This window comes from Barbus barbus, assembly GCF_936440315.1.
Source record: "Barbus barbus genome assembly, chromosome: 8".
In the NCBI taxonomy this organism is placed as follows: Eukaryota; Metazoa; Chordata; class Actinopteri; order Cypriniformes; family Cyprinidae; genus Barbus; species Barbus barbus.
The window spans coordinates 25737812-25753532 of NC_136736.1; the positions used below are offsets into that span (position 1 = coordinate 25737812).

General features: G+C 37.8%; 1 protein-coding gene across 1 annotated transcript in view; it reads left to right on the plus strand.

Moving 5' to 3' along the window:
• Positions 1–15721, plus strand: part of LOC306873368 (zeta-sarcoglycan-like) — a gene marked incomplete at both ends in the record, with an annotated part of 328143 nt that overhangs the window by 296663 nt on the left and 15759 nt on the right. The window contains one exon of the mRNA XM_079422618.1: positions 11700–11823. Coding sequence (XP_079278744.1) covers positions 11700–11823 — 124 coding nt within the window. The remainder of the gene's footprint in view (positions 1–11699; positions 11824–15721) is intronic.

Consider the following 15721-nt stretch of genomic DNA (forward strand, 5'->3'; position numbering starts at 1 on the left):
CTGAGGTGTGCGCTGTGGCTTTAGATGAGTGTGGTCTCATCTAAGACCGCTCTAGAGCAGCTGGATCAATTTTCATCGTATTATACCCTGCATTAGCTGGCAGAGTTAACTGTTCACTAATGGCAAGACTCTGTTCTCACCCTACCCTCCCTTCGCTAGGCTATTAGCAGCACGACCAAACCCTACTGTTGGGCAAGGGAGGTGAAAAACAACAGCGAGGCTATTACAGTCTACTTAAACTTGGTCCATGCCCTTCATCAACACCAACTGAGCTGACAGTGACTACACAAAGGTCTGAAAAGAGAGGGCTGTGGGGCGGTGGAGAGCATGAGAGGAGAAAATGGAGGCCATCCAAGCCATCTCAAATGGTGGTAATGTTTCTTTGTCTGAGATTTGCTGTTTAATTAATGAGAGCCCGAGGCAAGTTCAAATCTCAGTGCTGAGAGGGAAGCACCGAACTAAACAAATGAAGGCAAATGACCAGAAATGTGCCAAGAAGAATGAAAGATGGAAAGCTAGTAGCAGCTGATTGGAATAGCGTTCCAACAATGTTGAGACATTTTAACACTGTTGCTTTGTCTCAGTGATTTGGATGCTACTCTGTTATCTACAAAATATGTGTTAAAATAAAACAGGCCAACGCTAATTTTTTTTTTTTTGATTTACTAATTCTAGTGGTTACTGTAAATATTATATTAGGTTGAATTATTCAAGCAGCAGCACACAGATTTAATTAAAGGAAAAGTTAACTTAAAAATTCTGCTATTTATTCTCCCTTGAGTCATTCCATGTGAATAATTCCTTTAAATAATTAATAACTATTGAAATAGTTTTAAAAGTTTATATACATACATATATATATATATATATATATAATAAAAAAAATCTAATTTGTCAGAACTCCAGACTAGCATCTCAGTATCAAAAATAAAATAAAAAACAGTGTGAAGGATCATAAGATCTGTGGCAAATCAACATTGTGTGTCTTTTTTTTAATGCTTCCAAATAAGACAAGACTGTGAAATTTTAAAAAAAGACTACAGAAACAAAATATGGCTATGTTATGAATAGTTGAGCAAGTATCAGTCATTTGCTGGGTTTCACAGCAAACAGATTTGCTGTACCAAAGTCAGTGGTAAGTGTGCATGGAACATTTGAGTGGCACATTTGTTAATATATATATATATATATATATATATATATATATATATATATATATATATATCAAATTAATATTTTTTTATTATTTTTTTTAACTGTCTTAAGAAAAGACCTGAATTTGACATCTTTTTATTTGTGAAATACATTTGAAAGGACTTCAGAAATTTTAGAACTAATTGATTTTAGAAATTAATAATGCTCATTTTGCTGGTTTGTTACACAGAAAGAATGCAATTTTCAACACTTGTAAAATGTCTCTCTTTCTACAAATGTATTTTCTGTATATGGTTAGATTAGACTGGTCAGTAAACAAAGGGAGAACACCTTATAACTCCAAGCCGGCACCGTAAATTCATATTGACGTGCGGCTAAACAAAGTGAATAGAGCCATAACTGATGTTATACGGTGTTCTGCCTTGGTTTCTGCGGGGCTTTTTTAAGTTACGGTTAAGACGACCCATTGTTTTCTCAGAAAAACAACAAAATTCACTCGAGATACGTATGCACATGATAAAGGATGTCTTGAATGTCCCAAAAATATCAATAACTCTTTTTTGACCAAAATCGAAGTTACGGTCTTTTGCCTCTGCACGGCAGTATATGTATCTCTTTTTTTATTTTTTTATTTTTATTTTATAATCTAATCTATCAATTACAGTTAATCCATCCAGTGTGCTTATTACTATAAAATGAATGACAAAATGCAGGATCATGCCAAAAGATTGGCATTTTTATTAATGTTTTATTATTATTAATTTAATCCAGTAAATTTCTTATTATGACAGCCATAATTTTGCCATTTGCCACATGAACACTGTAATCAGTTAAATAAATAGCAGAGAATAAACTGAAATTATTGATTTTGACCCAAGTTACAAAGTAAATAAATGAATAAATTAAGTAATTAATTAAAAATAAATAATATAATATTATTAATATTATAAAAATATACTCATCTCATCTCATCTCATCTCTGTTTTTGGACCAATTAATCAATCCAGTAAGTTTACAATTATTAAATGCATGAAAAAAAAAGTAGGATCATGCCCATAGAATAGCATTTTTATTATGCTTTTTTTAAAAACCTACTTAGTACAATTTAACCTATCCAGTTAACAAGTTTCTTATTACAAAGTCATGCTTTTGATATATCTTCATGGGCAGGTATTCACACAGGCAGAACACAAGTAGCACTCTGGCTGTGAAACACACGGTACATACAGCAGTTAACACACACAGTCGATTCCAATAATCATGCTGCTGAGCAAACGACTCTGTACAAATAAATGCATGACACACAAATATCAGATGGAATAAAATGGCCACATTTTTAATTAGATGGTTATTTTCTATCAATATTTTTACACTAAATAAAATATAGCTTTATTTAAAACAGTAATTTCTATGGGTGATAATTTTCTCAGAGTTTATGACAGTGCATTCTGGGATTGCCTTATCAGCAACAAATACATGCTATGGTGCATTTACTGCTTACTGTTTGGAGCAGCCTTTCCATCGGAAGGGCGCCAGTGATGCCTAAAATGTTGCCTAGGGAGATTAGTCTCTTGGTTGGAGTGTTTAGAGACAAATTACATTTACAGCTTTTGATTAGAGTGGTAGGGAAATGAGTAAAGGTCAAGATTGTAATCCTACAGAGAGTAAAATGTCTCCACTAACATCTGCTACTTAGTCTGCTAACTAGTATCCTTATTAACCCAAGCATAATTAGTGACCTAGCATAGCATAATTGCATTTGAATAATACAATTAATTATTTCATAATTTTCAATAAATATTTATTTTATCTTAGTTGACTAATCTTTTTTATTGTTTAATCTATTCAGTAAGCTTATTAATTAAATAGTCATGATTTTGACAATATTTGCCACATAAAAAACTGTGTAACTTGTGGAATAAGGGGCAGAGCCTATACTGTATATTACTGGATACTGTATAATACTGTATATTAACTAAAGTTACAAACTAAAAATAAAAACATAAAAACATTATTTTATTTTTTTTCATTTTATTTTATTTTATTTACTGTTTTTGTACCATTTAACCTGTACAAGTTTATTATTACCAAAGCCATGCTAATATGCAGGAGCATGCCAGTAGATTAAAACTTACTGAGGTTTAATTCCAGTAAAGCCACCACTTACTGTGGTTAACATCTGCTGACTAACACTTGTAAATATTAAAAAAACATATTTTATTTTGTTAAGATTCCAATCCCTTCTACTCGATCTGCTAACTAGTCCTTCTTAACCTCAGAGACCCATCGTAGCAGAATTGCAACATTTATATAAAGCAACTAAATAATGTTTATTATTTTTACAGCATATGCATTGTGGGAAATTCCCTGTACAATACCTGATATTTTAAACATTTTGAAGCATAAATTTGAGACCATTTAGAAAAACTGTATCTGGTAAGTGGTGAAATTTTGCAGGGATATATATATATATATATATCACTATATTTATAATCTGTCATGCATATCAGTGATTGGGTTGCTGAGGGTTAAAGAAGCACCCATCCAGCCTGTGAATTACACCAGCTCCAGTGAAAGCTGAACTGATCTGCAGGACTAAAAGAGAAGCTGTTTTGCAAACTGTGTGACTGAATACAGTTGTGTGAGGCTTAATCCAGATGAGACAGCAGGCATTTTTCCTCTCCAGAACATAATTATAGACGAGAGAATGAAAGAGCAAGGGAGATTGTTGAGGGGGGATTTGAAGGGGCTTTGGTAGATTTATTGCACACCTGAATCTCCACAGCCAGTCAAAATAGACTTTGACCATTTTGGTATACTAATTACTTCTGTGACTGCTGCACCACATTTCTCCGTATAAAGTAATTACACAATGGCTATCATTCGTCCAGTGAGTCTTTATTGTCTCACAATGTTTTAGCAATACAAAGTGAACATTTGTTCACGTGAACAATCACAGATTGATATTAGCTATTTTTTTTGTATCGTCTGTTTTTCAAAAGATATTTAAACTCCCTTTTAATGTTTTCTTTTTCCCCCTCACTATCAGAGCTCTATTATTGTAAGCCAACCAAAAAAGACTATTCTAAGAGTCTCTAACCAAGAGCAAGGGATTTAAAGGGATTTTTTTTTTTTGTCTTTTCCCCCAAATACCGCACAACTTTTTATATATTTATATATCATCGTGAAGATTGTATGCCAGCCAGTGGACCCCAGTCAGGGACATTAAACATGGATTCTTATCTCTCTCCATCTTTTCAGCTAAATGCCACACTTAGACTCATCTTTCAAGCATCTGACAAGAATCGTTTCATACCTGGCTTTTCCAGCTCTTGAGTTCTCATTCGATATATATATATTTTTTTCTTTGCTTTTCTCATAATGGTTGCGGTTAAAATTTGGGTAGAGCAAGATGGTTCTAAATCATGACAAAAGTGCAGCTGCGACCCTGAGCCCCTGAGTGACTGATTGGGCATGATCGTGCCTGGAAATTAAATTTGATTGACTTGAGAGTTGGAAGGCTTGAAGAGATACTACTGAGGTGCTTCAATTATCATAGTACAGACTTCTACGAGTGTCAGCTGCATAGGTAATGCATGATTATACTTGAGATTCATTTTAGATGTGATCCTGGCAACACAGCCCTCTCAAATCCACATTAAATTACCTTCCACTCATACAGACATTGAGAGCATCCACCCCTCGGCTTGACCTTCAAATCCATTGATTATCTTATCACACAGGGATTACTCTGGCATCTATAGTGCTGTACCTCTCTGCCCATTCCTAGTACTGTCAGTATGGATGAGTGAAGTACATTCTTTCTTTCCATAAGAGCATCAACTTAATTTTTAGATGATTTTGAACCTGAGGATTTATGATGTTTCGGCGACGTATCGATCTGTGGTGGTGACCTTTATGTATCTTGAGTCATTTAGTAAACTGCCCTTGTTGTCATCTGTCATTTCCACAGAATGAAAGTCACCTAGGTACATCATATCATTGAAAGAAGGACTCTTACATATCTATCTATCTGTCTGTCTGTCTGTCTGTCTGTCTGTCTGTCTGTCTGTCTGTCTGTCTGTCTGTCTGCCTGTCTGTCTGTCAATTTTCAATTCAATTCAGTATTGCTTTATTGGCATGACTGTAAAAAAATACAATATTGCCAAAGCTTGAAATATATATAGAGAAATATAATAACAATGAAAATATCACAATAATAGAATAAAAACATTATAACAATATAAACTTAAATAAACAGTGTAACATATAAGAACTTGTGTGAACATTTCATACCACAGTGTTTAACATATAAACACACACAGGCTGAGGGTAACTGTGGTAGACAGTAGGGAAACACACTGAGGTCAGACATGATACACACATTACCCGCATTACACACGTTCACCTGCTGTCTCTCAGGCTGTGGCAAATCCACATGTATCTCGCAGACAGTGCTGCTGTCTGTCCCACTCCTAGTATTATCTTTATTTGTTCCTCTTCAGTTATGGCTGTAAAGTTCTTTATGATGTTTGTGAATTTGTTGATGTATATGTCTCTGATTGATTTAAATTGGTAACAGTGAAGTAGGAAGTGTGTCTCTGTCTCGATCTCTCCTGTCTCACAGTGAGTGCACACTCTTTGCTCTTTGGGTAACCAGCTCTTTTTGTGTCTGCCGGTCTCAATGGCTGGTCTGTGCTCACTAAGCGTGTACTTGGTCAGGATCTGTCTCTGCTTTCTGTCTTTGACACTCTGGAGATATTCTTCTAATTCATATTTTAATTTTATAGTTCGATAGAGTTGTAATTTACTTTCTTGATCCCAATGTTCCAGATATATATTTTTAGATTGTTTGATAATTTGATTTATTTTGATGTTCTATCTATCTATCTATCTATCTATCTATCTATCTATCTATCTATCTATCTATCTATCTATCTATCTATCTATCTATCTATCTATCTATCTATCTATCTATCTATCTGTCTATCTGTCTATCTGTCTGTCTGTCTGTCTGTCTGTCTATCTGTCTACCTGTCTACCTGTCTGTCTGTTTATCCATCTGTCTGTCTAGCTGTCTACCTGTCTGTCTGAAAAATGTGTCTTCAAAACTGTCTTCAAAAATGGCAGTAAATACAAAATAATGAAAAATACCACAGTTTTCACAAAAAATACATAAAAAATAAGCACAACTGTTTTCAACATTTATAATAAGAAAAAAATATTATTGAGGATCAAATCAACATATTTCTGAAACATCTTGCGAGACTGAAGTCAGAGGTAATGGCTGATGAAAATTATAAAATAGCCTATACGATTAATTTAAATTGTAAAATATTTTTAAATTGTAATAATATTTCAAATATTACTGGTGAGCATCTTAAAAACATTTACAAATTTTTCTGACCCTCAATTTTTTAGGTTTACACCTTGTTTATTTAATTTTATTTTTAAATAAAGAAAAAAAAAATACATTTGGTCATTTAGTATAAACTGTATGAATGATGCCATAATATGACTATATATTGTCACTATATGTCACAATTATTTTTTATTTTTTTTGTGAATATTATTGTAAATTGCTCTCTAGCTCTATCTGTCCACTCTTTTCTGTTTTAGTTTTACTCTAACGTCTTGTTTTGAAGCGGCCCTTATGTGGTGACTTCCCAAGACACATGGTCTCACTCGAGTGAATGATATTCTTCGACAGGAGTGAAATGAGATACAATATCATTCCTTTATTCCTGTAACCTCCTTCCTCGCCACAGCAGTGCTTTAGAGACCCAGTGGGCCTACCTTATTCCTACTTCCCTCTCTGACCATGGCGGTCCCCCAGTTCTATCACTATCGATTAAATTATCAGCAATGGATGCGCATGGGCATGAAATTGCTTTACGTTTTCTCACAGGATCTTGCTGCCAGCCACAATTTCCCCAGCTACATTTTCCACACCAGACAGGGAGGCTGCAAAAAGTCATTTTTGACCGATTCGAGGATTTGTCAGGGAATGTTGTGGACAGGAAATGAGCCATTGGGCCAAGAGCTCAGCGAGCTCTAAAGGAAACCCACTCAGAGGGTCAAGAGCTCCAGTGAACTTTCTTGAAAGCCTTATTTCTGGCGCCATTATCTGCAGTGTTGTGCTTCAGATGTATGCACTTAAAGTTTCTGTGATGAAACGATTGTGATGATAATAGTTTTATGTAAAGCAGTGAGGTCCTAATATGTCTCTCTTTGCTTCGCCAAAACTAACTAGAACAACTTTTAGAACTTTCTAAATGAGTTTCTAAGAATCCCCTTGGTTTTATCCTATATAACATCATGGAGCCCAGTAAGCGAGAAGCTCACAGAGAGGAACTTTAAAACTCAGGGAGGCTTGAAAATGTCAAATGCAACGCTTTTCTCATCTTTGGCTTTGGCTGATGTTCATCTACCCATGGTACAGTGTCATTCATCAATCTGAAAGGCTGCAACCAAAAGTAAATACTCAGAGAGGAACATGAAGTCAAAGGTTAGCAGTTGATATTGAGCTGCTTAATGTCGTCATTGGTCTTATTCTCAAAAGTCAAAAGTCAGTACCCAGCTTCTGTAACCATGAGCATGTTGGAGACATAGTGATAAATGATAAGACGAAGAGCACAAAACTCATGAGAGGAGAAAATATAATTTGGTGGCTTATTGTAGAAAGGTTTGTGAAAGTAGGAAACAATGTATTGTTAAAAAAATCAATAAACTTTTTTTTAAAAAAGTGTTTTTTTATTATTATTTAAAAATAATAATAATTTAATTTAATTTTAATTTAATTGTATACACTATCAGAAAATTCATAAATTCATAAAGTACACAATACCCTTTCAACAAGTACACGTTTGTAGAAATTAGGTACTAATATGTACTTAAAAGATGCAGATATGACTCTAAGGTACCACTATGCACCATTTAAGGGTAAATAAAGTACAAAGTTTTACTTTTTAGCTTGGTTGCTTTTGTGACAGCTTTGTAACTTATTTTTGAGAGTGTATGTGTATCAATATTGTGTGTAAGAGTTACTAATACTTCAACGTTTTAAGTCTTTTATCAAAGAAACGGCATCCTCATTATGTTTACTTACTGATCTAGAGTTGAAATCACAAATTTTCAGGCTTTAATATGACAAACTACAAAGACTCCTAGCTTGAACTTGCAGCTATTTACACATCTTAGTCACGTCAAAAGCACATCATAGAATTTGCCTGACATGTTGTGACAGCCAGAGTCAACGTATAAAAGGCAACTTTAGAGTAGCATAAGATTTTCAAATCGTAAGATTGTAATCTGATTTCAACCTCAGATGCTTCAGAACTCTACATATGTATTCATACGGCATACATGCACACAATTTTATTCTTGCTGCGAATGGTGTCCTATTGAGCTACAGCTTCACAATGTGAATCTAGCGGATTCATTATATATTTATCCCAGTAACATTCACTGAATTCTTACGCTTTTCTGAAACGCCCTTGGACTTTTAGCTTAGTAAACCTGAAAACTGCTAGTCAGAGCACCACTTCATAAATGTATTTTGAACAAACGTTTGTTAGCAAGAAGAAGCCAAAGGAGTATATACGTGATGTAAGTGTAAAATTTGAATTATATTTATTTATTGCTTTTCATATGACTTAATAAATTTGTCAGAGTGGCAGAAAAGGTCAAGATGTATGTTTGAATGGGTGAATTCGCTGGTGGAATAATAAATAAGGCAGATAAGAGACTAAAGCAGGCCTCTCTTATCTTCCATATAAACTCAAGTCCACTCTCTGAACACTTAAGATATTTTGTTTTGCTGCTGAATTGCTTTGGAGCATGCTGAAACAGAAAATCAATGTTTTGATTGAGTTTTTCTTTTCAGAAGACAGGGGATCTTACAGATAGAGCAAGACAGAACAAGGAAGGAATGAAAATAGTAAAAAACAGGGAACCATTAAGTCAATATATTCATATCTGTGGTGTCATTAATTATATAGGGACTGCTATTCTGTTTTCAGTCAGCTCACCTTGACACTGATGGATATTGTGCTTTGATGCTACAAATGCATTAGTGTGTTCAAGAAAAAAGGGTTATACTATATATATATATATATATGTGTGTGTGTGTGTGTGTGTGTGTGTGTGTGTGTGTGTGTGTATGCTTTAAAGGAATACAGTACCATACAAAAGTTTGAGATCAGTATATGTGGTGAGTGGGGCGGGGCCGAGAGCCGTGGGAACGGAGCGAAGCCGGTGGAGTTAATGATAATGAGCGACACCTGTGACACTCACCGGTCTCGAGTCCCACGGAGGAGCTCCGGAAGGATAAAAGGAGGAGTGACGACAGTGGAAGACGAGAGAGGACCAGGCCTGGATTTTATTTTGTGTTTTGTGTGCGGCAGTCATCCGTGAGGGGCTGCCGCTGTACTTTTACATTTGTTTATTTTGGTTATTAAATCTTTAAATGTTTGCCGGTTCCTGCCTCCTTCTTCCCGAATCTACGAACTTTGTTACATTGGTGCCGAAACCCGGGAGGAAGGAGGGACACGCTGTGAGAGAGCCCTCGCTGCTGAGTGGTGCTGGAGGTGGTGCTGGAGCGATGGAACAACAGGTGGGACGGAAGGCTCGCTGCCGTGCTCCTGGGTCAAGGAGGGGGGCTGCCGTCCGAGAGGGAGCGGAGGAGTCGGCGCCATTCGCCATGTGGCCGTAGCCTGCTGCCATCCGCCATGTTGGGGAGGAGCAGGGAGTGGGGGACTCGCTGCCGGCTGCCCTCGACCGGAGGAGCCATCGCCGTCCGCTAGGAGGCAGAGTGTCGAGCCGTCCACCAAAGAGGTCCAGTACCATCGCATGGCACCGCGAGTGAGAGCCTCTCAGCTGGTTGAGGACCAACCAGCAGTGTGTCCGGGAACCGGACCGAATTTTTTTTTTTTTCTCTCCCCTCTCTCGTCTCTGTCACTCCTCATCCTTCCGTCTCCTTTTCTCTCGCCTCGTCTGTCCGTACCCCCAGGTACGCCGCGGCCGCCCTGACGGGTCCCCCCCAGGAAGGGGGGGGGTAGAGCGCAGTCTCGAGGGTACCCCCCCGGCCTGCGAGGGGCGATGGGGGTATGTGGTGAGTGGGGCGGGGCCGAGAGCCGTGGGAGCGGAACGAGGCCGGTGGGGTTAATGATAATGAGCGACACCTGCGACACTCACCGGTCTCGAGTCCCACGGAGGAGCTCCGGAAGGATAAAAGGAGGAGTGATGACAGTGGAAGAGGAGAGAGGACCAGGCCTGGATTTTATTTTGTGTTTTGTGTGCGGCAGTCGTCCGTGAGGGGCTGCCGCTTTACTTTTGTGTTTGTTTATGTTGTTATTAAATTCTTAAATGTTTGCCGGTTCCCGCCTCCTTCTTCCCGACCTACGAACTCTGTTACAGTATATATATATATTTTTTTTTTTAAGAAATTAATATTTATATTCAGAAAGTATGCATTAAATTGATCAAAAGTGACAGTTTAGACATGTATAATGTTAAAGATTTCCATTTCAAAGAAATTCTGTTCCTTTGAACTTTCAGTAAATCAAAGAATCCTGAAGAAAAATCATCATATCCACAACAATATCAAGCAGCACAGCTGTTTTAAGTTTAAGAATTCCCTTTTTCTAGAGTGCCAGAACAGCATATTATTGACATAATAATGTATCAGTAACCAAATAGTCAGCAAATGGCAATTAATTAATTCCAACTGGCTTCATTCTGCTACGTAACACTCACTTTTCATGATTCAGTCCAGATTGATAAAATCAAGTTGCGTTCTACATTTTGTCTCATTTAATATCTTGCTTTGCTTAGGAGAAACTACACTCCAACTCCAAGTAATGTGAGTGTTTTTAAGATGGTGGACATTCAGAAGTGGACAGTTCATTCAGTTATCTCATTCGACAGATCTCAGATTGATTATTTTCTTCTAACCATGCTCTCCCTCTTTACAATCTGCACATCATTTGTCTCTCACAAGTCTCATATAGCACTAAATAGAGCTTGAATGTGAAGCCCATAATTAGTCTGTATTGTTTGGGAAAGTGAAATGTTCCAGCTTTGTTATACTAAATATCAGCACTCTTGAATTTGTTCAATCAAATTAGAGGACCTGAACTAAACATGTTTTTTTTTGTTTTTTATCTGGCACAAAAACAATGGGTTTTAAATGAATGAACTGAACTGCTATGACAGCTGAAAGCATTTAAACTTCAAACTTACAACTTAAAAAAAAAAAAAAAAAGTAATAAAATAAAATACACCCTAATTTAGTTAACAGCGAATAGAGATGAGGAGCAGCATTTTTCTTCAAGATGAAGACATAAAATTGCATGTAAGGACTCAAATCATTCATTCATTTTTTGAATAGTGTGAATCATCTGAACAGACTCATTAGAATGAATCAGACATTTGCAACCTATGAGAGAGAATTTTACTATTATTTGTTTCATTGAAAGCTGTGTGTGCACTAAAAACATTGATTTGTGGTCATGACTTCATAAAAGTCTGTCTTCTTCTAACAGGCTAGAGTCCCCGACGAGGACACTGACACTGGAGGCTCCAAAAGGAGTTGAAGTCAATGCAGGAGTAGGGGAATTCAAAGCTTCTTGTAGGAAAGATCTCACTTTAGAGTCTTCAGAAGGAGAGGTGAGTATATGAAATTGTACTGTATATAGGGAAATATATGTGGATGTTAAGCCAGGACTGTCACAGATGGACAAAGAAAGTTACAGTTTCCCATAAGCAAGAAACTGAAGATTTACCAAATTTACCAAGATTACAACCAATATTCTTAAAAAAAAAAACACGAACTATTAAACATGAAATTATATGTTTTGTATTTACTGAACACACTTTTTTAAAAAAATCATATGCATTGTGGAAAATGTATGTAAACCCTTGAATTTCTCAGCAAGAATGAATTCAAGAGATCAAGAGACAGTAAATTGTTACAAAAATCTATTAAAAAAACAAAACAAATAAAATTAAACTAAATTAAACTTTCTATTTCTTAAAGAGATCTGAAGAAAAAAAATAAAATTGTGCCTTTAAGCAACCAACCAACAACAACATACAAACAAAGCAGCACAACTCTTTTCAGCAATGATTTCTGAAGGACCATGTGACACTGAAAACTGGAGTAATCACCGCTGAAAATGTATCTTCACCATGCAGGAATGAATTACATTTTAAAATATATTAAAATTGAAAACATTATTTTAAATTGTGATATTATTTCACAATATTACTGTTTTACTGTATTTTTCATCAAATAAATATGGATTTGGTGAATATAAAAGACTCTTTTCAAAAACATTATCTTACTGACACCAAGCTTTTGAATGGTAGCGTAATAACTAATTGATCTTTGGCAGCAACATCTGGTGCGTTTAGTAAAAACATGAAAATGCATGATTATTTGTGTGTAATTTGTATAAACAGACTGTGTTTGTCTATTATTGTGGTTTATGCCAAGAGCACTACTGTAGCTCATTTCTTTGAGCATTTAAAATTCACAGTTTCTTGTTTTCTGGCATTTTGGTGAGCATTTCTGGCAACTCATCCCATGCTATGTGCATCAATTACCGGATTATTCATCACACATAGTAGACTTACCAAACACGTGAGTTGATTATTGGCAGCACGTCAACAATTTACTTGAAATTGTTTTTTATTCTCTCGCAGTTTGTTGGTGTTTGACGCTCTCTTGCTTATGTGCACATCTGATTACTTCCTGTCGCAGGCTAGTTGCAGATGTACAAGCATAGTTGACCCAAAAATTTAATTTCTGTCATAATTTACTCACGCCATGTCATTCCAAACCCATAAAACTTTCAATCATCTTCAAAACACAAATTAAGGTATTTTTAATAATACCTGAGATATTCCTCAAAAAAGAAAACTTGTGTTAAAAACATAATCCATATGAATCAAGCAGTTTAATCAAAGTATTCAGAAAAGACACAAATGCTTTAAATGATGAACAGATTTAATCTAGTCCTTTATTCACATAATCATAAATCAAGACCCAATGAGGTTTGTTCTGACGTGTTACACAAGCATGTTTGATCCTCTGCAAGAACCAGTGAAGTTTGTTCATGAGCATTAAGCAAACAAGTTTGAGCTGCAACTGACTATATTTGATGTGATGTATTTGCATTGAATAAAGTTTATATGTGACTAAAAGTCTACATCCAATCTGTTCATAATATGGAGCAATTGTGTCTCTTCAGAAGACTTAGATTAAATCACTTACTAGGATGTTTTTTTATTAACTTTTTGAAAGTTTTGGTTGCATGGACTCTTAGATGAGGAAAAATAAATCTACCAGGTATCATTAAAAACATCCTGATTTGCATATTGGACCAAGTGGACCAAGATGGCGCCGAGCATGGCAGCCGTGTTGCGAGCTCCAAGAAAACTCTGCAGTTTTTCTTATGTTTCTTATGTTTTATTTGTTATTTTGTTGTTTCACGTGTTAGATGTTGTCAGTATAACTGTCTACGATAGACACACGCTTTTAAACATTGGTTCCTTCGTCGCGCAACGCAAACCGGACTTTGAGTTCCTGAACGCCGGCGCCTTGTTTACAGACACCGCATCAGAGCCCTTTGTCTGGGCCGCACGATCGCGACCGAGGAAACGCCGCCGGAAAAGGGGGAAGAGAGCCGGCGTCCTTGTCAGACTCAGACGCCGTCCCCTCCGACCTCCTCTCCCAACTATTTTGTTGGCTAACGTTCAGTCACTGGACAACAAACTCTGTGAACTGCGGGCACGCATCTCATACCAACGGGAAACAAGGGACTGCTGCATTATTTGCCTCACAGAAACCTGGATGTCTGCAGTGGTTCCAGACTCAGCCATCGAGCTTACGGGGTTCTCCGTGCACCGCTCGGACAGAACGAAAGAGCTCACAGGGAAAAGCAGAGGCGGGGGCGTCTGTTTCTTTATCAACAACTCGTGGTGTGATGAAAGGAACCTACACTCTATTAAATCCTCCTGCTCCCCTGATCTGGAATTTCATATGCTTCTGTGTCGACCATTCTGGCTACCGAGGGAATTTACAGCGATCATAATCACAGCTGTTTACATTCCCCCTCAAGCCAACACAGACCAGGCACTCAAGGAACTGTATGGGAATATAAGCGAGCAGGAAACCGCGTACCCAGACTCGGCGTTTATTGTTACGGGGGACTTCAACAAAGCCAACTTCAGAACAATAGCTCCAAAATACTTTCAACACATCACCATCAACACGCGTGGTGATCGTGTACTTGATCACTGCTACTCTCCATTCCGGGACGCCTACAAATCGCTCCCCCGCCCACCTTTCGGCAAATCGGATCACTCTTCCGTTCTGCTCCTGCCTGCTTATAGGCAGAAACTGAAACGAGAAGCACCCGCCCTCAGGACAATTCAATGCTGGTCGGACCAATCAGACGCTATACTACAGGACTGTTTTGATCACGTGGACTGGGACATGTTCCGGGCAGCGTCTGATGACGACATAGAGGCGTACTCAGATACTGTAACGTGTTTCATCAGGAAGTGTGTAGAGGATGTAGTACCGACAAAAACAATCCGCATCTACCCCAACCAAAAACCGTGGATTAACAGCGATGTCCGAGCAGCCTTGTCAGCGCGTACATCTGCCTTTAAATCCGGAAACTCTGACGATCACAAACAAGCCAGTTACGATCTCAGGAAATCAATCAAAGCTGCCAAACGACAATACAAAAACAAAGTTGAAGAACAATTAAAATCCAACAACGCAAGAAGCATGTGGCAGGGTATCAATAACATCACAGATTTCAGAGGGAATAAACCAGCTACTGTGAACATTGCCGCCTCTGTACCGGACGAACTTAATCAGTTTTATGCTCGTTTCGAGGCTCACAACACCGCCCACACAGAGCGCGCTCCCGCGGCTGTAGCAGAAGAGGCGAGCGCACTTTCCTTTTCTGTCGCAGATGTAACCCGATCCTTCCGACGGGTGAACATCCGCAAGGCTGTGGGTCCCGATGGCATCCCAGGCCGTGTGCTCCGAGCATGCGCATTCCAACTGGCCGGGGTTTTCACAGACATTTTTAACCTTTCCCTCTCTCTGTCTGTGGTTCCCGCATGCTTCAAAAAATCCACCATTGTGCCCATTCCAAAGAAAAATAAAATCACATGCTTGAATGACTGGAGGCCCATTGCTCTGACACCCATCTTCAGCAAGTGCTTTGAGAAACTAATCAGAGACTACATCTGCTCTGTGCTGCCTGACTCACTGGATCCCCTACAATTTGCATATCGCAGAAACCGTTCCACAGACGATGCTATTGCCTTCACCCTGCACACTGCTCTCTCCCACCTGGAAAATAAGAACACCTATGTGAGAATGCTGTTTGTGGACTACAGCTCAGCATTCAATACTATAGTGCCTGCCACACTGGTTGAGAAGCTCCAGACTCTGGGACTAAACGGATCTCTGTGCAGCTGGATCCTGGACTTCCTGACAGGCAGATGTCAGGTGGTCAGAATGGGCAACAACACTTCATCC